The sequence below is a fragment of the Barbatula barbatula genome, assembly GCF_947034865.1.
Source record: "Barbatula barbatula genome assembly, chromosome: 1".
NCBI lineage: Eukaryota > Metazoa > Chordata > Actinopteri > Cypriniformes > Nemacheilidae > Barbatula > Barbatula barbatula.
The window spans coordinates 6,983,406-7,010,328 of record NC_136766.1 but is presented as its reverse complement, the minus strand read 5'-3'; the positions used below and the strand labels follow the sequence as shown (position 1 = coordinate 7,010,328).

General features: G+C 39.1%; 1 protein-coding gene across 4 annotated transcripts in view; it reads left to right on the top strand.

The window, feature by feature from the left end:
- Positions 1 to 3,120: 3,120 nt before the first annotated feature.
- tead1b (TEA domain family member 1b) overlaps positions 3,121 to 26,923 on the top strand; it is a 57,064-nt gene continuing 33,261 nt past the window's right edge. The window contains exons 1-3 of one of the 4 annotated variants that reach the window (XM_079459571.1): positions 3,172 to 3,362; positions 3,783 to 3,891; positions 23,400 to 23,652. In XM_079459571.1, the coding sequence (XP_079315697.1) occupies positions 23,505 to 23,652 (148 nt within the window). In that variant the 5' untranslated portion in view covers positions 3,172 to 3,362; positions 3,783 to 3,891; positions 23,400 to 23,504. Of the gene's footprint in view, positions 3,363 to 3,520; positions 3,892 to 23,399; positions 23,653 to 26,923 lie in introns of those variants that run through there. The other 3 variants (XM_079459570.1, XM_079459572.1, XM_079459569.1) reach the window with 3 other exon arrangements.

Genomic DNA, 26,923 nt, shown 5'->3' with positions numbered 1-26,923 from the left:
CTCACGATTACTATTACTGACGTTTGTTGATCCTTTGTCGTTGTAATGTTTTGTAGTCATTCTTCTAAGCTTTATCAACTTTGCACATCTATTTGCACATCTAGAAATGTTGAATACAGAACTTAACTAAGGACCAATTTATCCAAACATATATACATGTTTTCATGTTGAACTCGCAAGTTTAACAGGTTATTTACTCCTGCTGTACCACCAGCACCTTTCTGACACAGATGCTCTCAGGTTTCTGCTGTGCATCAGTCGCTTTGTTCTGTGGCCACACCCAGCGTGTTAATTCAGGTGAGCCCTGTTTGTGTGCGCTGGCTGTGCAAGCACATGGAGAGGGTTGAGCGTGTGTGTGTGCATTTCGGTGTGCATCTGGATCATGGGGTAGACACTTGAGATTGTTTTGGGGTAAACAGCTTACAGCCTTTGAATTCATCACAGCCCTTTCGTTTTTGCCTGAGGACACAGTCTGCTGGTGCAGGTCACAACCAGAATAAAAAAGAAAGCGTCAAATAATCATCGATTTAATATTTAGGTCCTTCTTTAGTTGTGCATTGTGTCTATTTGTTCCAGATGTAATTCAGGTGTAAATTTATAAATGTCACAGTCAGTCATCATATCCAAAATGTAGTTCCATAACTAGGCCAAGGTTCCAGTGAATTGTGTAAGTCTTTATATTGCTTGTGATACATCAAACTGCGGTTGAACGATCAGCCCCGGGCATTTCGGATTGCGAGAATATTGCTCAATTGTACCTTGTATGAAATTGATTGAATCAGATTGCAGAATGCTGCATGAAGCTGGAGTGCTTATTGGCTTCTCAAATGAGCCACTTTATCATTTTATCTGCGTCTACCTCAACCATGCCATAGTGAAAAATCTAGTGTCATCCATACATTGAAAGACTGTTTAAGTTTTGTGGTAGTATGAGACTGTCTTAAATTGTTTGTGACTGGGACAGGTGTGTGTTCTGTACTACATTAGCCAATATGTTTTACTTCTATTTATAGCCACTGACATTGTTTTCGGGCTATACGTTTGTATATGTGGATCTGCATTTCCTGGGATTTGAACCCACGTCCTTTGCATTGATGCATGCTTAAGTTAACCATGCTGAAACACTATTTAAAAAAAAATTATTTTATTTTTGGCTGGATCTATGCATGCATTATAAACTACTGTACGTTATACGCCATTTCGATTCGGTCTCTAAGCATTGACATCTATGTTTAACAGCACCATTCGCTTTGACATTATTTGTCAAGAACGATATTTCCACCTGAGTTCAAAGACACCGGCCGATTTTCATATGGCTGCCTTCCACCAATCGAATCTGCCAGGGCAGCTCAGCTCTAAAATAAGGCAATGAAAACAAGCTCTGATGTAAGGCTATGAAGCCATTTACAGTCTGCTATTATGCAGGGATCCTTCGCTTGGCCTTCTTGGATACACAAAGCTAATGTTTAACAAGGAGCTTGTGAAACCCTTCTGGCAGATGACCCATGACGGTGAATGAATCACTGCTGTGACTGTACTCAGGTGTTGGATCTCTGCACGTAGCCGAGGGGGCCGAGGTGGTGTTTACATTAGCCCGTTGTCGTACAAAAAAGGAGTTTTAAAACGAAAACGATCCTCGCTTATAGTGCCGTTTCCACATGCGGTTTAGAAATAAATCTGTGCTTACACTACACTACCGAAAACGCATGTCACATGACAATTAAAAATTAAAATACTGAATCAGGGAAGCAAGCGTAATGACGCAGACGACCCAATCAGCAATCGAGCCATGTTTTCTGGATTTGAAAACTCTGGAGTAGTGTAAACGCCAGGTGTAACCGTAGCAAGAATTATGCGTGTTTAAAGGAGTCATATGACAAGTTTAAAATGAATATCATTGTTTGTTTTAGATTTAGTGCAATGCGTATACACGATTTAACACTGTATTCTCCACATACCTTGCATGTTTGTATCTCCTCTTTGCCCCTCCTCTCTGAAACATCAGGTTCCAAAGCAATTGTACTAACAGGTACGCCCACCTCACTTGCGTTTACATATAGGCGGTCTTAGTCAAATCACACCAGGAACGGATGTAGGTCTTTCAGGCAGGTCTGGATGAGCATTCACTTTTAGATAGAATGCATCTTTTGCTCCGACACTAATTTAACGTGTCTAATACATACATGGGTAACTTATAACACACCTGTTTTCGCGCCATATGACCCCTTTAAAGGAAAACGCAGCAGCATAAACGCCACCTGACTGGCTCCTTCAGGGCTGGCTGTATTAACATAGATAAGCCTTTCCTTTTGATGCTTAATAGTTTGGTATTGAAGGAACCGACACCATCCGTGAGGAGGAGCAGCAGAAGATAAGCAAGCTTTGAACAGCAGACGTAGCGCTGATTTTACAGATAAAGCGTGGCGAACGAAAAGAATTGCAATTGTACAGGTATAATATCAGTAGGCAAAAGTCATTGGATTTTAAAGACTGCAACCGTAATATTTCATATAGATCACACTTTGTAAAACATTTCACCTTTTTGTTTACTTTAATCGTACCATGATGCAAAAATATTTTAATCGCATGCATAAATTGAAATGCAATTGAAATGTCAGGAGAATAAATCCAATATATTTAACACAATTTTAAAGTTGAAACACCCAAACAAAGAAACATTATGACATTAAATGATTGATGCAGACATGAGCTATATCAATTAATAACATACTTTTACAGCATTTATTGATGTCTGTAAATAACAATAGTAACATAGTAACAATAGTATTCAGTGCACTACATCGATGTCTGTTCATTTTGCATTAGCTATGTCAACTCATACAACTTTTGATTTTAATAATACGTAAGTTAAAACTAATATAATTGATATAATTAGAAATACGCAAAATAAAGCATTTTATGAGACGTTTTAAATACATATCGCAGTAAGAAAGTGCAACGTATTCAACCGAAACCTTCAAACGATTGGGTTATAAAGTATAAACAAGCCTGTGTCCTCTCTTATTGGCGGATGGTTTGGACGTGTCCTGTGAGGTCATCCCCATGGATGTGGTCCCTCCTTCCCGGGAGCAGCTCTGGGATGGATGACGCCACCCTCTCGCTCCGCCCTGTCGCAAACTCGACGCTCGCGTTCATTTCATTCCTGCTCTCATTCCGAGCATTCTTCGCATCTCTATCGGTGCGGCGGAGATTCACGTTCACATTCCCGGCCGGCCCAGAAACACAAGAATAACTTTACACAGTTTGCAAAGAAAAAAATTAACTATACAATCCCACACTAGAAAAAAGCAACATCAAGGGGGCCGAACTTAAAATTTGATATTAATAAAGCGGACAGCAAGGTAAGTTTAAAGCCCACAATGGTATGCGGAACGGTTTGAGGTAAAACGGATTAAGTTGGGGCGGACGGGCAGATATAAAGTGTAATGCGTTATCGTGACCATTTGATAGGCATGTTACGAGAGGGGTCGGGCTGAAAGTATCTTTTCAATGGGCTTTTTAGTTCGACGCGGCTGCAGCAACAGGGTGCTTTCACTTTGTGCACCGACTCAGTGTGACATAGCGCGAAAATCTTTGACATTTTTCGCATTTTTGCTAAAGAAGTCTGACCTCGCGCGCGCGTGCCCTGCCGTAAGTCCCGTAGATACACACCAGAAACGATAAGCGTCGTTTCGGGGGACATTTACGGACGTACGTTATTGCATGAAAATAATCTTTGGACGAGATGACGGATCCAAATGTTGCTGTTTTCTCATCCCTAGTTGGCTGCTCTGCACGTTTCCTCGCAACGTTGCGACAATATAGCGAGGAGAGACTTGTTGCTTGCGTATCTTTGGCGTTTATTCACCGTCTTCTGTGGAAATCCTACCCGTGAGTATACAGAGTTTTCTTCTTTTCATTTACCTGACTTAACCCAACCAAACGCATCACTTGCTTGACAACCGTCGTTTTAATTCGAGCGGTTGATACGTTTGATGGATGCCAGATAAGCCCGGTGCTTGATGCTTGTCTTGCATTTAAAAACAACAACTCTTGCTAAACTTCAGACACGCTAAAGAAACTTCTGGCGACCGCTGCGGATATAAAACGAACCGTTTGTTTGATCGAAGCCGATATTTACGTGTGTGTATAATCCTAGCTGTCGTTGACTTTGTTTTAGACGTATTGGATTGTTTCAGAAAGGTTAACATGGTAGAATCTGGCCGCTATTCCTCTGTCATTTCCTTTGTTGGGATTGCCCGCCCTGTTTCTTCATGGAGTCGTGTCGGGCTTCGGTTTAACGTGTTTGGACTTTATGGGCGATAATGTCAGTACAAGTTACTGTGTGTTACAAAGTCAGTTGTCGAGAAACGCAGTTTCGTAGTAAAGTAACGAAATTCGTGTAAATGTACACCGATAAGAGTTGAACGGCGTGACTTAGCCTAGCACCGTATCAAAGACTAGCCCTACCAAGTTTTCCATCCAGATTATTATTCTAGCACGCTTGAAGTGTTGCTTAACTATTTATCTGCGTTTTTATGAGCTGTATTAAAATCCCAGAGTAAACGTGGACATGCGCTGTTATTACTGTTGTTATTATCGTGATGCGAATAACTATTAGAATAAGATTTTATTATAGCCACTATATCATAGGATGACACGTTTATAGCTTTCAAAAGTGTTTAGAGACCACATAGATGTTGTATTTTTTTAGATGCAATCTAAAGCAATGTACTCTGTGGTAGCATCTAGGTTTATGTAAATGTGATTAATTTGCTTGACCGTTTCGCATAATGTTACGGCTGTAATTATACTGTAATAACTGCATGTTTTACTATAACGTTTAGCAGCTTTTTATCATCTTGGCTATGACGTGTGTGTATCTTTAGATGGAGTTTAATTCTTGAAAGGAAACAAGCTCCTCGTTGTTGAAATAAAACAACAACTTTCCTTTCATATTCTACGTAAGCTCTTTTATAAGAAGGGTCCCAGCGACACAATGTGTAGTTTGCTTGTTCTATCCGGGCCATTATCATGTGCCACAGTAAACAGATTGACATCTGTCAGATGAAACTATAGACTTATTGCAGTGACACAAATCGGGCAAGTTGTTTAGTTTTGTGCAGTGTATATTGACCTGTTGAACATAACCATGTTTGACAACTTGGACTAAGAAAATGAGACGTTGTCTTATAACTCATCAGTTGATGCAGGGCATCCAACCGTATCAGATTTGTTTAGAAAGTGGAGAAACTATCCGAAAGCTACATCTGAGAAATCTATATATAAACAGTGCCTAGAACGTTTAAAATGTAACCTTTTTTGGGGTGTTTTTGTTATTTATTTTGTACTAAACATATTGACTGTTATCTGTTATATAATATAATGATGTAGCGCATTGGATATAGAATAGAGAGCACCAATATGTACATTTTGGCCAATAGCGATAACCCTTAATTCCTTAACATCGGAAGCCGATAACCAATATATTAGCCGATATTCAGCATCTAAATATTAATATAAAATTCCCCAAGACTGAAAAAAAAGGCAAAAAGTGGAAAACATTTGAAAACATTGACTGCCGAAAGCAAGGAAACCATTAGAAAATCATGTTCTAAGCCAACTTTACACTAGTTAACGATTCTTTAACCTTCAAGCTTTTTTGGTATATTTTTTATTTAATAAACAAATTATAGATGATCTTCCAGAGCAACCCAGAAAACGTTTCTTAATGGCCACATCTATCCACGTCTAACAGGTCTCAAGACAAAAGTCATTCAGACAGCAGTCTGATTCGAACAATATGCTTTTGTTCTTATAATTTACACATTCATAAATATCTACTTCACAGAGTCTGACATCAACAATGTTTTGCTAATAACAGTAAGTGAATGATCGCAACAGAAATATAGAACTGTACTGTATGTAAACTGTTAGAAGCATACAGCTGAAGAGGTTTAACCAGAGGAAAGGTTTTATGATTAATCAGCTATTGTTAATCGGCTTAAATGTTATTATCGGCTGATAATACCGATGCCGTCGATACTTTATCGTGCATCCCTAATATAAAAGTATGTTCAATATTTAGTGCATAACAGTAAATCTTTAAGTTGTTATCGATTTGTCAAAACATGACTGACAAAAAGCAGAAAAAAAAAGAGTTTTAGGGTGGATATGTTTTCTTGTTGACCACTGCAGGTGTTTAACCTAATGTTTATTTTTCAAAAGCATGATTTTAAAACCAGCTGTTAAAGAAAATCCGGTGTTACCGGGCATGAATAATGAATTTGAATCCAGAGGCAAAACCATTAATTTCAACACTTTCTGTTTGGCTGGTGCTCTTGAGTGTGGCTGAGGATGAAAGACGCCTTTCAGTTGTGAAATGAGAAGAGAATAGGTGCATTGCTTTGACATAGTGGATTGGGTTACCTCTGGGAATGGAGGATTGTGGGGGAATGGGAGCGCACAGAGAGAACCTATTGTTTATCCTGTTGCTGTGCTGGGTAGGAGTGTGTGCGCCTGTTGAATTGCAGAAGGCAAACAGTGTTGTGCCCCAAGTCGACATCTGGTTTAGTCCCTTTCTGCACCTGTAAGGGGAAAAAATGCAAATATGAACGATTGCTGTTGCATTTACTGCTTAGGGAATCCAGGCTAACTGCCATTGGTCACACTGTGCCCGTCATTCGCTGTCTAGACCCGGCCATTGTTGTGCCAGCAACAGGCGGCAGTGGCCATGGCACCATATGGACTGTGTATGCTTCAGATAAGATAACTGTTCACTTACCTTATCGAGGCATTTCAAATCAGTTCATGTTCGAGTCTCTAACTTTTTGTAGCCCTGAAGTTAATTTTGTGTTTTGTGATGAAAGTCAAATATTTTTCGTGTGGTCTGAGTGACATCCTGATCGCCAAACAATAGCATTTCCTTAGTTTGTATTTTTAACGTTCCTCCGTGGGATATTTGTTGAGAATTTTATGTAAGAGCAGACTCGCAGATGGAACTCGTACGAAGTTGAAAATGACATATTTTAAGAACCTGTTGATTCAGTAAAAATCATGTACAATTTACAGCCTGTGCAGACTATTTGATTATACGCCTTCATAGTGTCAATCAAATTTTTTCATTGGTTAGTCCCCCTGTCCCCCTGCTGGAAAAACTTCATCATTTTGGTGATTCATTTGGAGGTTTGTTTTGAATAACGTCTAAATTAGATGTCATTTTTGAATTTACACCTGGCGCATGGAATTAAAATGAAAACAAATAGGCTTTCAGGAAAGTGTTGAGCTTTCTTGGGCTTGTTCTCTCTCACATGTTGATGCTTTAACTGACTTCATTTGATCTCTACATTCACTTTGCGGGCAGCATGGAGCAAATAGGTTTATAATGGCAATACACTATGAAATAGGGTTTACCTCAACAAGGATAGAACAGATATGAATGAACCACACAAAAGTGCCTTTGCCACTTCTAGAAGCAGCTAACTCACTTTTCTTTCATCTGTGGTTATGGGGTAATGTGAACTACTAAACTCTGCTGGGATGCAGACCAACACAAACAGCCACGTCCTGTGTGTTTTACTCTTCATAGGCATCATTTCCTATTAGAATCTATCTGCGGTCAAACAGGAATCGGGATTATTGCAGAGAGGGGAAAAAATCAAAGCGATGGAAAATATTGTACATTTGTGAGGTCCTTGATAGGTCCTGGTTTTAATGACTGACATAATAGCAGGGATATGTTAAAAAGGAATTCCCCCAACTGTATTTCATTTTATACACTAAGGTGACAAAATGGTGGAAATGATGGAACGGTTATATAAGAAAAATATTCTTGTCTTTTCTCACAAGCGCATACTTTAAGAAGTGGAAACAGCTGTTGTAAATAAAGGGCTGAATTGATCAGATGCACTTTTACACAAACCCGAGTATTAGTCACTCTTTCCTGTTTGATGAAACTTGAACAGATGTATTTATGGTCTTTGGATAGATTGACTGCTTTTGTTTGTAACACTATAAAATTTGAAGAAAATGATTCACAATACTGTACTTTCAATGGAGAAAAAAGATCATAATGGGCGAGTTTGGTTTTAACAACGGTTTGACCCTTTTCAACCTGTGTCGATGTGCAAAGAAACAGCAGCTCGTACATTTACAGTTTGTTGGAGTCAAGTCTAAATTAGTCGCTGTTGATGGATTTAAGTGTAATGTTCAACATATTTGCCAATTAATGTAAAATTTCAATTTTTATTTCAATCGTTAATCCATTTTAATAGTAAAGACATGAATATGAAATCATTAGGTTCATCCGTTCTTGTGAATAGCAGTGTGCGTATCTACTATATCTCATGATAGAGGAACATTTCTGTTGTTACTTGTAACATTTATCTCTTTTATCTCTTATGGTCTGGCTCCACTTATTGTTGTTATTCTGTTTTTTCAAGTTGCTGCTGGCACCCAATGAAGATTGTGATCTGTTACTTCACTCTTGAGTCACTTAAGCACCGATCAGATTTGTTTCAGACATATTGGACCTTGTGTTAAAACCTGTAATGAAACTGTGTAAAATAATACGTCAGCATTGTTAAAAGTGTTAAATAATGTGTTAGTAGCAAAGCGTTATTATTATGCTGACAGCTTGCTTTGTTTAGACAGTCTCACAGCCACAAACGTGCGGGGCAGGCGTCTTTAGGTATCATGATGCGTCCCTTAAAGATGGGGTAACATGCTAGTTCATGCGATCTGACTTCTTTACACTCCTAAACGTCCTGGCTTCTCGTGCTTAACATAGTCAGCTTGTTAAAAAACGAGTTGGACGAATATAACGTAGTATTTCTGTGCTCGATACACTCCCCCAGCACTCAAACTTTTTTCAGAAAGTTTTTTATAAGTCTGGATCCCTGTTGGCATTCTCCCGGAAAAGCACGGCCGAGTGAAAGAGCGCGCCCTCTCGGTAGCTGCAGAGAAAGAGCTCGATAATGCAATGATGTGTTGGCCTGCCTCGGCTCGTCTTTTTCCGGAAATTATCGCATTCTCTCTTTTATAAATATGATCAAACTAAATATTCTTCGAAGATACGACGTATACAATACTACCGTCCATTGACTTAAGATAAATTTGAGATTTGCTGAAACTGCGTGTGTCACCCCATCTTTATTACGGGTGTTCTACAGGTAAGAAAATTTGTCTTTGAGACCTGTTTCATCCTACCGGGCCTTCATTATCTATTAGTCTTTTGCGGTGTTTGCATCATAATCCATTTAGAAAACGTGTGCATTTGTTGCGTGTCAAATTGTGCATTTCGCAGGTGGTCAGGCTCTTTTATTTTGTAAGAAAATACTTGTCTCTTACCGACTGTTATCTGTTATATTGTACAGTAATCTAACCAAAGTCACTAGTCAAAATTGATGCTGTAAAATTGAAGCAGAAATGTTTAGCCTGCAGCCTGTGCGCGACCTTAGGTAAATTGATTCTCCAAGGGAATAAGCGAGTGTGGTCTGCTGTTTAGTTGTATCAACAAGGCCTTAAAGAAGCTGAGGTAAATTGCCACCAAAATGAAAAGCTGGCTGCAGGCCACTGACGTCATGCAAGTAAATGTATTTCAGGACTACTGCCATAAAATGACTTCCAGCTATGAAGTGCACTTTGGTTCTCACTACCATTTCTGTAAGCACAATTTAGCTTTTTACCTAAAAAAGATGTTTATTATTCAAGTAACAGTAACAGTAACAGTAACAAAGTTGTCAGTCTATGGACTTATAATGACACACAAAAGCATATTTTTTTAAATTCTACTTTAAAAAAATAAGACCACTTTAGTTTTTAGTAGTTCTAGTTGCAGCATGATATTGGAGTGCCCTTTTGATAAGACATAAGTATATGGATGAGACGTCTGGAGGATTTTTTCTTGCTGTTATGACAGAAATGACTAGCGACACCAGTGCGGCAACATTTTAAAGTTATAGCCTTGTAACTCGTACCAGATGGCAGGCTTAGTCACTTTGGGAAAAAGTAATGTTGATACAAACAGCATCTGAAATGGTTAAAAGAAAACAACAATTCTGATGGATTTTGCATTATATCTAATAATGCAATACCTTTCATATCTCCCACATGTGTAAAACATTTACGTTCTTTTTAAAGCAAGTTTTTCCATGACCAGAGACATGTGAAAAGCAATCTCTAATCCATGAATCATTAGATGAGTCAGTTCCTGAAAACGCCATAAACGTCCAACTTCTTGGCCACAGCTGAAAGCAGGAAATCCAGGCTCCAATAACTTCCTTTCCCAGCGCTGGCCACGCTAGCGATTTAGTGTGCCCTGTTTCTTACTAGCAATAGTAAGATGTACGCTCGTGGAACAAAGACACCCAGTCACTTCATTTACTGAAACTGTGTATAATGTGTGGCTTGTATTCAAATGTCTAGCGTCCAGGCTTGCTGGCACCATTTTCTGTGTTCCTGCGTCGTAATAAATCCAGAGCAGTCCTTTCATTAATTGCTGCTGTATTGTTATCATGAGCGGTGTAGACCGGGCAGATTCCCGCTGGCCTGGACTTACAGAGGGAATATAAACAGTCTTTAGGCAATCTCTGAACATTAGCATGCAAAGTGGGTCTTTTCAGGGAGTTTAACATCTCACAAGAGTGAAACCTCAGCTTTGTAAATGGTGCGTAACTCTTCAGTTCCTTATGCAAATACTACAAGAGCCAGGGTTTTGTATTTACAGGTTGTTGTCAAGATCAATTTGAAATGTTCTTGGGATGTTGACTAATAAAATGTTCAGGTAATGTTGGGATAAGTCTCATTTTGTATTTTTTGGGGAATGCAGCACATTCTTACTAAAGATGTGTCATGTTTTCTTTTTCTTTAAAGTGTTAAAAGTGATTTTCATTTCAGACCGGTTTGTGAAGATATTTTAAAGAATGTTGTCAACTGGCACCATTTGCTTTGGTTATGTGTCTAGAAATGAAGGGGTGCCGACGCTATTCGGTGCTGTTCTTCAAAATATTTTGTTTTATGCAGAAGATAGAAAGTCATGCAGGTTTAAAATGACAAGAGGGTGAGTAAATGATGACAGAATTCTCGGGTGAATTATCACTTCACTTAATCAATATAGTTTTGCAGCTAATATAGTTTGTAATAATATAAAATAGAGCAGTTTTAACTACTGGTGTCAGACTTTTGCACCCCACCATACTTTTCAATTATACAATAAATACCTATGCTTTCAGGTGTAGGCTATATTAATATATTTTAATTGAGGTTCTCATTTAGTCAGTAGGCTGTGATCATTCACAAACCTCCCAAAGCCGAGCTCTCTCTTTTAATGACAATAAATAAATAGTGTTATTAGACCTGCCCTGCCAGAGTTTTACTAACAAGTAGTGCAGGGTCTATTGGACGGGTCTCATCTGGTCGCCTCTGTTCACGAGGCACCAATAAACCCAGGCGTATCTCTCTGCCGATGGATGACAAACAAACAGCATGTCAGAAGATTCCATGTGACCTTTCCGCCATTAGAGCTCTGGTGAGAAGAAGTGATTTATGACAGATGGAGGTGCACTCCAAACAGACGCTGTCTTTGACATGCTGGGACTTGTGAAATGCAGATGGCTTCGCCGCTCATGCTGCCATCTCATTCCTCATGCCTCGCCGCGTGTCGCTCGGCCCGTGTCCGCAGCACTGGCTGGGGAAAATCTCTTACAATAAGCTGGCTTTATTTGCAACATTTATTGTGAGTTTTTATATGCAGTATTTCTTTAGCGTGACGGGATGGTGGAATTTGTTGCATATTTTGATGGATAGTTTTTTATTAAGGTCAACATATGCATTCTAAAGAAGCATAGATAAGGTCAACGATATCAAAGTAGGATTGATTTCTTAGTTTATTTTTGGTCTAGCCTTTATTTGTGATAATGCTATTGGCACTATTTAAATTATTATTTCATTCAAAGAAAGTAAAGGATGAAAACTGGATCGGTATACAAGTCATCCACACGACTCATGTACATAATACTGTATTGTTAATACATAATTATTGTTTTAAAATAGGCAGTATCAGCCTTTTGTTTTTGACAGAGAAAGTAAAGTCCCACATGTTTAGGATGACATGAAGGGAAAGTAAATAATGACAGAATTGTACATTTTTAGATGAATTATGTCTTTAATCCTCGGTGCTAAAAGTGGGGCTTCTTCCACTTCATGCACCATGAGTGTGATCTGCCAAACATTGCACCTGATTGTGGCGCATTGGAGGCAGGTGAACAAAGTTGTTTTGACAGGCCCTGTAAATCAATCCAGCATTCTGGCCCGCAGAAATTGATCCCAAAGTGGCCTGTACATGCAGCACCAGGCGGTGGGTTTCAGGCCTCAGGTTTGAGTTGGATGTTATTAGAGGGTTTCGTCGCGTCCAACCTCGCCAGTTTAAAGAGGCATGAAATAGACGCTTGGGTCTTGCCAGCAGGAGAACTCCGTCCTCTCCGCTGAACCATTGCTGTGTGTTTGGGGAGATCGGTCGTGAGAGACTCGATCATTGATTCATCAGTGCACTGGGCTTTAGATTTATTCATGAAACCTGGAGAAATGTCCAGTACAAAACAGATCTATTGATTTCTCTTACAGCGCTGCCAGGAATTCTTGTGAAGTCCATGAATTTGTTAAGAATTTGAAAGGCATTTCTAATGACCTTTATATACCTGTTTAATTTCAAAAATGCTTTTGTAGATGCAAAAAAAGAGAACCGTAAAATAACACAAAGGTAATATGCAAAGAGTTTGGCACACATGCCATTTTGATAAAACATTTAAAAACTATGAAAATGTAATCATACAAATCATGTTAATGAAATTCGAATGGTGCCTTTTTAATTTGGACTTAAAAATTTGTTAAATTAGCTTTCAAGGTTCATGCGTTGTATTAAAGTCATTTCGTACATTCCAGCCATAATGAATGTGTTATAATGACGAGCACACCGTGCGGTTATTCGCTTATGTCCCGTCGCCATGAATATACATAATTTGATGCTGCTTGTTCCAAACAAGCATACTTTAAAATACTTTACACATTACTGAAATAATTAACCAGAGAAAATAATATGCAGTATGCGGTATTTAGCAATTATGGGGTAATTATGGCTTTCGATTCGAGGCTTCAAATGCTACGGGTCATTACGGGGTCAGTGGAAGTCATTCACGGAATCATTACTGGGCATTCAGAGATAACAGCACAAAAAAAGCCACACAGAAAATTACGTTTCAGACCTCTCATCTTCTTTTTCATTACCCCGGCCCTGCGTGATGGCTCAAATTGGATCTCTTCATTTAGGGAGTCGAATTCCTGCTTAGCAAGAACCCGAGTGGTTTATGTAATCCGTCGATAAGTGTCGTCCCCCATCATGCCGTGTCACAGCCAAGGGCCGCTCTCACGGCGCCTTTCACTTGTTGCCTGCTTCCTCCTTTATCTCACTAATAAGACCATTTCCATGGTGCTGGAGACGAGCAGATAGGAACATGCAATTATTTGTTAGGGCTGCAACTGTTTCCACAGGTGACATTCCGGTCTCTAAGAAGCTGTGATAATTAGTCTTCTAACAGGCTATAGCACACTAGACTTTGGCTTTGACGGACTTGTGGCCAAGATGTGGCTCGGTAAAGTTAGTGAGAGACTAATCTTGCATCTCTGGATGTTCTGGGCTGTTGCATTTATTTCATCTCGGAAAAATGATGTGGGATGGTAAAATGAAATAAAAAGTATTACAAGTAAATAAAAAAAATGTGGGGTCTGAAACTGTATTTTGAGGATTAGCATGGGGTCGTGCTTTTGCGTGCAAATCTTATCATATGACTATGAACTACATATTAACAAACCGGAGTTTAGTTCTGGATCTTAATTTATCAAATATTTTGGCATATTTTATCATTTTTCCTGCTACGCTCAATACCACTTAATACATTTTATCATATTTAAATCCATTTCACAGATAAAGTATACAAAGCGTGCATGGTCCCTGAAGGACTATACAAGAATCCTTTGAATATTATAATTATCTACAAAAATTGTATATAATAATGGCAAGTGAATGCACATGTAAATGAGTCTTTTCTCTATTCAGCATATAAATATGCCGCTAATGGCTGTAGCGTAAGAGCGGTAATTTAGAGGCGACACTGCAAAACAAAAGAGCAACCTTATAAACACCTCATGTTGGAAGACCTTAATTCGTATTCCTACTAACTAAAGATGTCCCGATCACACTTTTTGTGCCCCCGATCCGAGTCATTTTATATTGTGTATATGCCGATCCGAGTCGTGATCCGATACTTGTATTTTCCTAGTGCTAGGTGCACACTCCAGGTATATTAAGGTTATTAAAATATTACTATTTAACAGTTCAACATAACTATAAATGATAGCCTTATATACTGTAGCTAACGTATTCATATATCTCAAATTCTTGCGAAATGCTGGCAAGGCCAGAGATGGGAAGTAGTTTAATACAATGTATTTAAAATACGTATTTAATTACTTTTAAGTATTTTGCCATTTGTATTTTCCTCAACAAAAAAAGTCAAATGTAATTTATATTTAAATACTTTGAGAGACTGTATTTTGCATTTTAAAATATTTATTCAAATATGGTGTTTTATATTTGCGTAGAATAACTTTCATCACCAGGCAGGGGTGGCTCGGAAATTTTAAGAAGGCAATATTTTAAGACATATTTAAGCATACCTTTAATAACTTTAAATGACCGATTTAAATAAATTCCAAGTATACTCTATGCAATAATATGGTGTATACCTCCTATATTCCAATACCTCCCTAAAACATATAAGATTCTTAACTAAAGACTGACTTAGACAATTACAACAATTGAATTATTCCTATTGATATAATTTCAAGCAAAGCACAAATTTATAGTTATTGATGTGCTTCAGAAAATCAAATAGACATTATTGCACAGATTCTACATGCATACCTGACTGGTTCCAGGAAAATCAGTTTAATCATCTTTTTTTCTTTATTTGAAGGATTGTTGTTCCTGAAAATGTTAGCAATAATGCAATTATGCATCAAATGAGATCATGCACTCCGATATGTCATTGACTTCCACTAGTTGTCCATTCTTATTTTACTATACTTTCTCATATCCCAGCTTTATATGCAGAATCCTTTTAAGTAAGCCATTTGAAGGTTCTTCCGATGGTAAAAATATTGTGGTTCTCTTTAAACAGTTATCTATTTGTTTGAGTGTTCAGAGCAGCTTGACATGGACACATTGGTTCAACCAATCACTTGGGTTTTGGGTCGGACTACAAGTTGTGGGGTCGGAGTGAAAGAAACCTACTGTGTCTGAAACATTGATTATTTCTGCAATTCTATATGTTGACGCTAGTGGTGCATACATTGGGCAACTAAACTTGACAACCTGCGCTCTCTCTCTCGCTCTTTCTCGCTCTTTTTCTCTTTTTCTGTCACCTCATACATTCCCTTTCTTCAGCATCCTGAGTTGTGGAGTTGCTTGAGGGAGAGAGAGCCTTTAATGGCATTGAGTTGTGAGAGAGGCATGTTTGGGCACATCCTCGGTCAGATCTGCTGGAGTATTAACAGCACCTCTCTCTCTCTCTCTCTCTCTCTCTCTCTCTCACACACAACGCAAAATAAATATGCTGACAGACTTTGGGGGCTAAACGAATTTGGTCCCGGCTAGGGCCAGAGCGTCTCGAGCCAGGGCTTAAATTTGAAGAATGTGCAGGGCTCTAGTTTGAAGCACGATCAGAGCGATGTAGAAAGGGTTAAATGAAGTGCTTTTGGTGCTAAATAAGGATATTAGAGGACATAGCGCAGAAAGATCATCATTATAAATGTCATGGGTGCACGTGATGCGTACAGCTCTGTTGGATAGATGCGCTGCTCATTTTAAACGACAGAAATTGTGTTTGTCAAATGTCCCTATATACAGACTGCTATTTTGGCTGGAAATAATATGGAATTGAACATAATGATGCTAACTATCTGTTTGCTTTGTCGTACACTGATCGAATCACTACTGGTGTATTACTGCAGTGAATATTGAAACATGGTTAGATTTTACTTACCTCAAACGATGTTGTATTCAGTAGGCCTATGGCTTGTCGACGTCTCAAATCCTAGCCAGTTCACGTGTCTGCGTTTCAACTGCGAAAGCTGAAACATTAGCAAGCGTGCGTTCCGACGTACAGTATGTTTTTGTTAGTGTGCTGTGCACATTGTGTTGCAACAACAGAACGGGGTGCATTTCATCTAGCTGTGAACAGTGGTACAACAACGGAGCAGAATTCAAAGTTAGAAATATTTATGTTGTTATGGCGGGCCGCCATAGTCTCGTCAATGAATGGGAAACACAGAGCGTACAAAAACTGTAACCGAAAGTTCTTCTGGAACAGCGTTGCATCAGCTTTTGCTTCCAAATATAGTTTCTATACAGCTGTGGAAAAATAAAGAGACCATTCCAAATTTTCATTTAATCAGAATTTCAAAATGTATTGTGCCATTCCAGACCAATATAAAGGTATTCTAACTGACAGCATGACAAGACATGAAAACTGTGATAAAAATCGAGGTTATCACAAAAAATTTATGAACTTTTCCTAAATACATGAGCCAATATTATGTTGTATTGCTTATAAGTGAATATGAACTTGTTTTCTTTGCAGTATTTGAGGTCTGAAAAAATACAGAGCATCTTTTCTGTGATTTTGATCCGTTTCTCCAGTTTTCAGTTTTCCCAGAAACAATTTGGGAGAAATATTGTTAGTAGTTCATAGAAAGAAACAAACAATATAATTTTACCTAAACACATACCTATAAATAGTAGCATCGAAAAACTGAAATTGGTCTTTGAGCGGTTTCTTTTTTCCACAGCTGTATTTTCCCTAAGTGATTAGACGTATGGCTTGTCTACACTCATTCTAGAAGTAAAAAAGTGATCTCAGCAAATAAGCATCTCCTGTTTGTTTCTACTTAGACACGATGTGCAAGAACTGACAGTTTGGTGTGAAATATTTCTGAGAGCTCTTAGAATAAGATGATATACAGGTATACTGTATGTGACCTGATACAAAATAGAATCTATTAGATCAGTGGTGTCAAATGTTTTTTGCTCATGAAACACAGCAAGTACATTTTGTATGTTTTTTGATTGCTGCAAGGTGTGAAGGATTTTTTTTGCACGGTTCTGATGAAAGGTGACAAGGCTTAAAGATAAAAGCTTGCTTTAATCATACTCCCATTTCTTGTGCATGTTGAAGTAATCCAATAACAGAGAGCTCTCGAACTAGGCGGAAATTATCATTATCTTTCAGGCCTCATTGATCTGGGCCTTCCCATGAGAAATGTTGCATGAAATAGTGGCAGAGGTAAATCAGTTACTGTGATGTATTGAAAGCTGAACGATCATCTAGGGACTCCAGCCATGTAGCGTGATTATGCTGTTAATGCTGTTGATTTTGCTTTTACTTGTTTGTGTTCATTCGTGCTTGTTTGTCTTGAAAATGTCATCTTGGCAATTTCAGATTTCTGTATTTTTATGTGTAAAGCAGGGTTTGGACACCTTTTTGACATGGCGTACCATTTACATTTTTCTGGGTAATTACTGTGCCGTATCAACAAATGTATCTCAATATAATTAATCAGAATATGTAATCTGCTAACCGAAACATTAAAATAATTTTCAAATCTATTTTTGAAGAAAAAGTGTGATGCGTATAGGGCCTATATTTTTATAAGAAATGGTGATCAAAGTCAGATAACAGTTGTGTTATCATAACTAAGATGATTCAATGTTGTGGAAGTATTTTTAGTTATGCTAATGAATGATGTAGTTTACTAATGTATTAAAGGAAACCTTATTGTTTTCTGTGACTACACACAGCAGATGCGCCATATTGTGTCTGGTGGTGGCGCTCCGCTACAGCTCTTGGCTCCACACATAAATACATCTACAAAGTACATAAAAACTTCATCAAAGAGACTGCAAGATATATTTATCTGTTTGGGAATAACGGAAAAAAACGTGCATTAGTACAAAAAGCCTTTCAATAAGGTGCTATTAGTTAACCTTAGTAAATGCATTTGCTAACGATTTATAATCTAGTTTTATTAATCCTTGTTAATGTTAGTTCATGTCAAAGCAGTTACTCATGTTAGTTCGTGGTGCATTAACTATTGTTAACAGGGACAATGTTTGATTTTAATGTATTGGTAAATGCTGAAATGATCATGAACTAACATTAATAAATGCTGTATTAGTATTGTTCATTGTTAGTTCATTTTAGATGATGCATTATTGTAAAGTTTTTCCAAAAAGCCTTATTTGTTACTCAATTCTACCACATTAATAGCAGACACAGAACAACAATAACGTTTTAACCAGGATGCAATGTGATGCATTCTCTCTTCACAGTATATTTGAAGGCTAAAACTGTAATACTATCAAGCACATACCTGTTTTTCTTTAAATTCTTGAACGGGTCGGGATGCTTTGCCAAGCTCTTGGTCTGCATGTTTACAACATATTTTAAAGGCAGATTTTGTGGTGCCCCATCGCGCCTTTTATCTCAGTGATCTTCTCGTGTTTAGTTTCAAAGTAAGATTGGTAGACAGTCTTTAAAAGATTGTGCGGCACTATTTCCTTGATCAGCACCTGGCTGTGCACCAATTCCCGGAACGCTAATGGTGTTATGGTTGTGGACAGAACCCAAGCGCAGGCAGACATGTGTCGAACAACAAGACTTTATTTCAAAACAAAGACCCTCGATGGGGAAAACATGAACACAAACAAGACTGAAAACTAAAACTTCCCACAAGGGGGACAAAACAAACAAGGTCTTAAGAATAACAAACTAAGTCCACAAACTTGAGTCCAGGGAACAGGAACACGGGTAATCCAGACAGACGAAGGGTAAGTGTGCAAAGTTAACCGACAAGGGACAGAGGGGAAACTGGGGCTTGATAAAGGGAAACACTAACAAGGACTGATGACACAGGGAGAGTGGCCGCAGGTGAAATGGATGAAACACTAAAGGAAAGCTAACAGGAGGATTGCACGAGGCAGGTGAGGGGACTGAAACACTAAGGGAAAGATGGACCAGGGCTGGAGACAAGTCTAACACTAATGGACCGCTAACTGGGGAAACAAGGGGGCGGGACTAAAGGACGTGACACCGGAGAGAGAGCATGGCTTCTCAAACCAAAACAATGCTCTCTCCACACAAAACACATGGGACTGACATGATCCTGCCACAAGACTCGAAAACCAAGACAAGGAGAGGCAGGATCATGACAAATGGCTGACATGAAAACTGTAATTTGATTATAAGGATTTGTCGTAGGAACCCGAAATGGGCTTAAAAGTCTTCGTAAACTAAACCAATAATATTTATTTTGGAATTCATTTTACATTTAACTGCATTTGCTTGGCATGCCACTGATTCGCTTTCAGCGTGCTAATAGTGGCACGTGTCTTAGGTTGCCAACCACTGGTGAAAAGGCAAATCTTTGCACACGCTTCAACCCTTGGTCTGGATCCTGGGGCTTGTTCAAGCTCAAACCGGTGTACAACGGGGATTGAGAAATGTTTTCTCTTGTTTGGTGGGTGTGTCAAAAATGTCGGCCCAATCAGCGGCAACATGTATATAAACCATGCGGTATGAAGAGGCAGCTCACACAATGGGTCCAAGTAAAGTCTTTTACAAATGTGTCCGCTGCAGCTCGGTATACTCAACAATTCAAGATATTAGAAGTGATGTTTGTCCAGAAATTCTTCAAATAAAACACAAAGAATGGCCTTTTCAGTTGCCATAGTGGGAACTCTTGCGTCATCAGAACAGGATGTTTAACGCACAACATTTCCCTTTAAAAAACATTTTGCATGTTTTATCTGGGCTGAACCTGGTTACCTGGTTACTCAGCCATGTAGCCCTTGTCTATGTCTACGATCTAATACGTCGGGTCAGTTGGTCCATCCTTCCCCCCACTACACTAAGATCCCTGCCTATCTAGATTTAGAAACTCCTCTTTCCATTACCATCAAAGGCAGAAAAACTTAAAATTTACATTTCCACTTACATTAATTGAAGAGTAGATTCATCTTGTTTGATGATACAATTCTGTGAACTGTATAAGTGGTTATAAGTTGCCAAGGCCCAGTTTTGCAAATTAAGCTTTAATTGTTTTATCATGTTTTTCTTGAACGGATTAAGTAGTATTTAATAGTATGAAAATATGTCACATTTAATGCATTCTGCTTCTGGTGTGGTTTAATAGGCTTTGTAATTCACTTATACGTTTTTTTGTATTGCAAATCTCTTCATTGCAATTTTCTAAAGGTTACTTTGATCATGAGTCTAATTTTGATTTAGTATTTTTAGAGCTTTCCTAACTGATCAAGTTTCTAACTTTTAAAGGGATAGTTCACCCCATTACTCATTCTCTAGTTGTTGGAAATTATCTACTTTGATCATCTGCTGTTTTGGCAGATTTTTTGGTAAATTTGTAATGGGAACTGAGCTTCCATTAAAATAAGTAGACAAAGTTGAAGACAACATTTGCAAGTACATTTTTCATGGATGTACACTTTGAAAAAAGTGTATTATTTGTTGGCTTTGCCTACCTTTTTGTAATATTCGATGACTCGGGAATCGTTCATTCTTTTTTGATAGTCCTTAGGACCAAATGCATGTGAATCGGCATTAAGCAAACGTAAATGAATACGTTTACATGCACCCTCATAATGCGATTATAATTGGATTTCGGCCAAACTTCGAACACTTTACTTCTTGTAAACGCGATCATTCCATGTAATAATGTGATCAAGCGCATAATTGAAGTAACATATGTTATCGAAGTAACGCCGCAATATAAAGGCATGCAAACACCTTAATCGCATTTAAGCTGCTCTGATCAAGGAGCGCATGTGCTTCGTCACACACCTTAAGCGCAAAATTATGCCAAACATGAAAGTCTGAAGTTTTACCGTCAACACACCTCGCTGTCAGCAGTCTCTGCTCCTGTTTTTCATACTGAAACAACTCGAACGCAATTAAAACGTACACCACCGTTACGGAGAAAAGATTTAAAAAGAATATAGAAAGATATATCTATATTCATCACACGGCTGAATAACCATAAAATTCGTCCACATAACAGTGTTTTGAATTTGACGCGGTCACGCGAATATATTAAAACGATAGCCAGTAACAGACACTTCTGTATCTGAGATCATCGATTGTGTTGTGTATTAGCAAATAATCAGACTAATAAAACTTCCATGTAAACGGGAGCAAAGAGATGTTCTCCTGTCATGTAAACATGTTACTCCGATTAAGTCCTTACTCTGATTATCTGAAATAATCGCATTATTGGTGTTCATGTAAATGTAGTCATTGTCTATTTGAATCTACCTTTAGGGGCAATCTACCTGAGATTTTCAAATCTACTTCAAAACCGCACCCTCTGCCACAGGTGGTGTCTCTTAAAGGGACAGTTCCGTTATTTATGCATGGCTTTTCTTTCACCCATAAAGCACAAACTGAGATGTTGATGTCAATGTGATCAGTTCTTATTCATTAGGTGGAATAAAAGTCTAAACAATATACTATAGAAACAGAGTTTTGAAGAAGTAATGTATATTAAGAATGATATGAGGGTTAGTAAATACATTTCAGAATTGTAAGTTTTGGGTGAACTGCTTAATAAACTTAAAGAATATGTGCCAAAATGTCACTGTGTAGCGATATCCAATATGCACAACAGACACGGCCAAACATTTGCTATCACATAGGTCCACTTTGAAACAAATCTACCATTGGTGCCAGTTTCCCTATGGTAGCCAACAATAAAAGGATTGTACTTAGCTCCTAAACTTTACCCTTAAAATGTCTGTCTTATAACAGCATGTATATCCGATAGTAGGGAGGATGAGGAACTGTACATGTTTGCTCTAGTTCTGGAAATCATTACCGATGTAGTTCATTATTCAGTTAGAAAAGATCAGGGCAGAAAGAAGGCCCAAACCATTTAGTGGTCAGAAAAGGGGAGGCTTTTTTTCCTCTCATCAGTCTGTGAGTCTGTTCTGCAGCGTCAGCATTCGACACACAAAAAAGGAATTCAGTAAAAGCTCCCTCCGCTCGCCCAGAGCGTTTTCCCCCCTTGTTTCCAACAGCCAGCTCCCATCCCCCCTCGCGAGCTGACATTTTAGAAGAAACATATGCTGCTAGTCCCACATCACAACAGCTTGCGCTGTTTGCCTGAATGAGAGCAGGCTGGGAGAGAGGAAGCTGTCAGGAGGGAGGGGGCCGAGGGCTCAGGGTGCTACCCGGAGTATTGGGGAACACTTCAGGAATGCTCACAAGTCCCCCGAGTTTTTGCATGTTCGCATCTTTAGCGACATTTTTTAAATTGCGTTAAGATTAGAACATGCATGCAAATTTTGTGCTACGTAATTTGCAAGCCAATAACTGAATAGACTACACAAAAAAACTCTTAGGTTCATATATGGGAACTGTCCCTGTAATATGTGGATTGTACATTGCTTTTGATAAAAGTGTTTATCTACTTGCTCATGATTGCAGTTCATGTTTCTTCTTGCACTGCAATTTTCTTATTAGATTTCACTTTTGGATGGTGCTTTGATTATTTACATTACGGAAACACCAGGCATATAAAGAGCTCTCCGAGACATTTGAATGAAATGACAAATTCGCTAAGGGCAAAAGTTGGGTTTCATTATTTTTCATGGGGTTTTATTATTCATTTCATTTGGTATGAATATGATGCCAGCATTGCCCTGGATGCTTGCAAAGAAGGGCAATTTGAGACCAAGCAGCAGTTTAAATTGTTGGCATTTTTACAGAGGAATAGGGCTTTACGTTTTACGTTTTTTATGCAATTTTATGCAGAAGGTGGTTTTGGGAAATGTTTAAAGTTATATACCCTCTAGTCACAGACATAATTTCCTCAAGCAATTGGATTTCAGTTACAGCTATTTTGCATGTCTTAAAAATGAATTCAGTCATAACTCTCCTCAGTGAAAAAAGAAGCTTATTCAGGGGTCTTTGAGAACATTTTTATTTGGGAATTCCTGCATTTCTCTGTTAAATAATATTACCTGCAAGTACTTGTAAGTTCACTTTTGTGGCTTTGGGAGCCTTTAAAATGAATGCTGGTTGTGTTTTGGAAAACTGTTCGAAAACAATCATTATTTTTACATTTCTGTTTGGCCCTTGTAGTGAGGAAAAACACACCTTTAAATTGCTTTTCATTCTTTATAACACATCCAGCGGCACCTGAAACCTCCTTGTGGGCAGATGTCTGTGCTATAGAGAGTAACCACTGTTCTGTGTTTATTGTCTGATTTTTAGGATTCACCGTAGTTTGCTCCAGGCTTCGGCTTGGAGGTCTCAACCGCCATCATTGATCCCAGCAGTTGGAGTGGCAGTGAAAGTTCTGCCGAGGACATTGAGAGGATGAGCGACTCTGCGGAGAAGCCGATGGACAATGATGCAGAGGGGGTTTGGAGCCCTGACATAGAGCAGAGCTTCCAGGAAGCGCTGGCCATCTACCCGCCCTGTGGACGCCGCAAAATCATCCTGTCAGATGAGGGCAAGATGTATGGTGAGGCGTATATTTATTTGAGACAATTAATTTCATAGGAAACCTAATTTGTTGCTGAGAAAATGTTCTGCAAATTGTAGCTCTATTGGAACTGTAAAAATGTCAGTCCTTTTCAAATAAACATTTTATGTTGACTGCATGTACATTTTTCAATTGGCTCTTTTAAAGTTTTGTAAATTTCCCAAATGGCTGAATAGACTTTCCACAAGTGATACATTACTGAAACCTGAACCAATTAAAAAATGTAGATGTTACCAGTCACTAGAAAATGTTTGGCTACATTTTTTACAGTATTCATAGCAATAAAGGGTGATTTATAGTTCTGCATCAGACCTACGCAGAGGCGCATACCCTACGCCCAGGCTAGTGTTGGGCGATATTCTTCATAGTCAGATCGTTCTATCACCAGCCTGTGGATTGCCGATACACGATAGTATGGAGGCGCTGGGCAATTTCCGCATTTATCTATGACAAGCTGGATTTGTGGACAAAAACAGAAGTTTACGTGGCGAGAAAATGCTCATGTGTGACTGCAATTAGCATTCTATCTGAGTATGAGTTCAGTGAAGTTGGCCACATTGTTACTTCCCACCGCAACCTTTTAAACGAGAGAAAGTAAACTATTGCTATAAGTCAATATCATTAAACCAAATGCGTCATTGATGACCGTGTGCGCTGGTTTTAAACTTTCACGCGCATAGCAATTCCTGCAAGGAAAAGCCAGAGCCGCACGCATCACAAGGTCTCTCTCTCGTTAAACTAAAACTGAAACTGAAACTGAAAGCCTGCACATTATAAACTCTAAATATGTCTGAGTATCGTCGATACACGATAGATCCGTCAATCGGAACAACCCTAGCCCGGGGTATTCAATTGGGGGCCAGCGGGCCACACCCGGCCCTCCATGTAATTTGTTCCGGCCCTTCAAGTAGGATGGTGTGAAAAAGAATCTCTAGAATAAATTGAGTTCAGTAAGGAACGGACCCTGCAGTTATTAAGTGACCCACATCTTTTCCATTCAGCACGAGCTGCAGCAGCACAGAGCAGGAGTCACGTGACGTTCGGCAAGTGGCGCGACTCGCAAGCAGCCTCTCCTGGGAGACACGGTGAACAGGATAATCAAGGATTAGAACTTTTATTAGTTTCATTTATGACATTTTGCTAGCACGAATAGGACCACCATTTCAAAACCCGGCATTGGTTGAGAATGGGTATGCATTGACGTCACTTTCCCACTTGAACATGCCGGGATACGCTCCACTTGAGCGCCAGGAGACCTTCCCCTGAGTGGTAAAACACACAGCAAAATGGCTGAGGAGAATAGGAGAAACAAAGAAACCAGTTATTTGCTGAAATTACAAGCAGCTAGACTTGACGGTGATCCTTACGACTTACAAAGGAATCAGGTGTGTCCTGAACAATGCAATGTTGCATTGAATTGCGTTTCCTGGTATTGTAAGCAGTCATTTTGCTGAATATTTTTCCCCTCACAGGGGCGCGCTCTGGCTTGCTCACGTAGTGTTTACGTGATAAAGTGACGACACGTCCATACCCTCTATAGCGCGTTGGAGAACAGCGCCTGTGTAGGTTAATGTTGTTTCACTGAATTTCCCTTGTTTTGTTATGCAGTTTCAAAATACAACAAATGAACATGTTTGAATGTAGAAAAAGCCTGCTTGGGCGTCTTACAATGCACCGATGCTGTTGAATTGCGGAGTCCAGGCATACAACATATTTCGCTGTATAACGCGGCATGGCACAGAATACATTTTTTGGCATATGCCAAAGAAAAGCTTCTTTGGCACATGCTGGATACTGCCAGCAACATGTCCATGGAAACTGCCCACTAGCGGTCGGCATGTGCAATTGCACGTTGGCACAGACAACAACGCAGAAGTATCAATAAAAACACAAGCGTTTGGTCTGACGCAGAACCATAAATCACCCTTTTGAGTGTCTCTCCTCCAAGTTAGTCAGGTTTATGCTTAACCAGTCACAATCTTTGGTTGCTTTGTTTATATTTTTCTCAGATTTGCTCTATGTTTAGAGGTACAATCACAGTAAAATATCATATATTTCAAAGTCAACATGAAATCAAAATTGAAATGTTTTTGGCAGACTTTCAGCATATATCCCTTGTCTAGTACTGTAAGTGATTAATTTGGTGAACGTTATTCCAAAGAATAGAACATTTATTTATGGGCCCATATTTCTCTGCCGTTCTACTTTATGCGATGCAGTCATTTCCTTATGGATTAAATCAATTAATTTTTTTGTAAGCAATTTTGGATAAAAGCATTTACGAAATGGCAAGGTGTAAACAAATATCCTGTTTCAGTTAGCAGTAGGTCACATTACAGAAGTACAATAGGTAGCAACTGCCATTTCGTGTTTCGCTGCGGACAGTGAAATGATGTGGAAGATGTGTTGTAGGAAACGTGTTGCATCGCACCTGGTTCAAGTACACCATAAGTGTGCCACATGACACGAAGCTGTATGTTCTTCAGCACTCTGTGTTTGAATCAGTCCCAGAGGTGAACGCTGGAGGTGAGAAGTGAAATTCAGGGCTCAGAGGAAACAGGCTGAAGTAACAGGGCGGAGCTTACAAGAGTAATTGTAAATCAGGGGTCTCGGCTTTTGCGGGCCTCTGCAGCAGGCTGCTTCCCGTTCATTTGACTGTTTTCTGAGTAGTAGGAGTGTAAGTAAAGCAGTCTGAACTATTAGTCAGGAGCAGATGGTACCACGGCTGTCACCAGCTGTGCCACCCCCCCTCCATTCCTGGCTGGTTGATGTCATGGAAAGAGGGTATATTTTCTTTCTGCAGCGCTGGAGTCTCTTGGAGCTTGTCAGTGTCAAGTGAAAGCAGAACACCCTGGGGCCATGCGTTTGCAGCTGTCATGTGACCCCTCCGGCCAAATGAAATGAAATGTAAAGTTTAGGAGTGGCAGCGATGCCTCTCAGCTGCCACTACAGAAAGCGTTTAGGGCCACGCTGATGCCCAGCACGCCCTCTGCTGCTCTCAGATTCACTTTCTCTCTCTCTCTTTTCAGGATTATAGTGTAAAAAATGGATCGAAATGTTTCACTCCAAAGGCAAAATCTATTATTTTTTGTTTATTTTTGGGGGGAGTTAAAAAACTGAACCCAACACGACTGTGTGATAATATCTCAAAATCTCAATTTGTTTTGCTTTATCTCAAAGGCATTTGCGTTGCTTTACATGTGTTCTAGGATAATGCAAAACAAGACAAAAACATTATTTAAGAAATAGG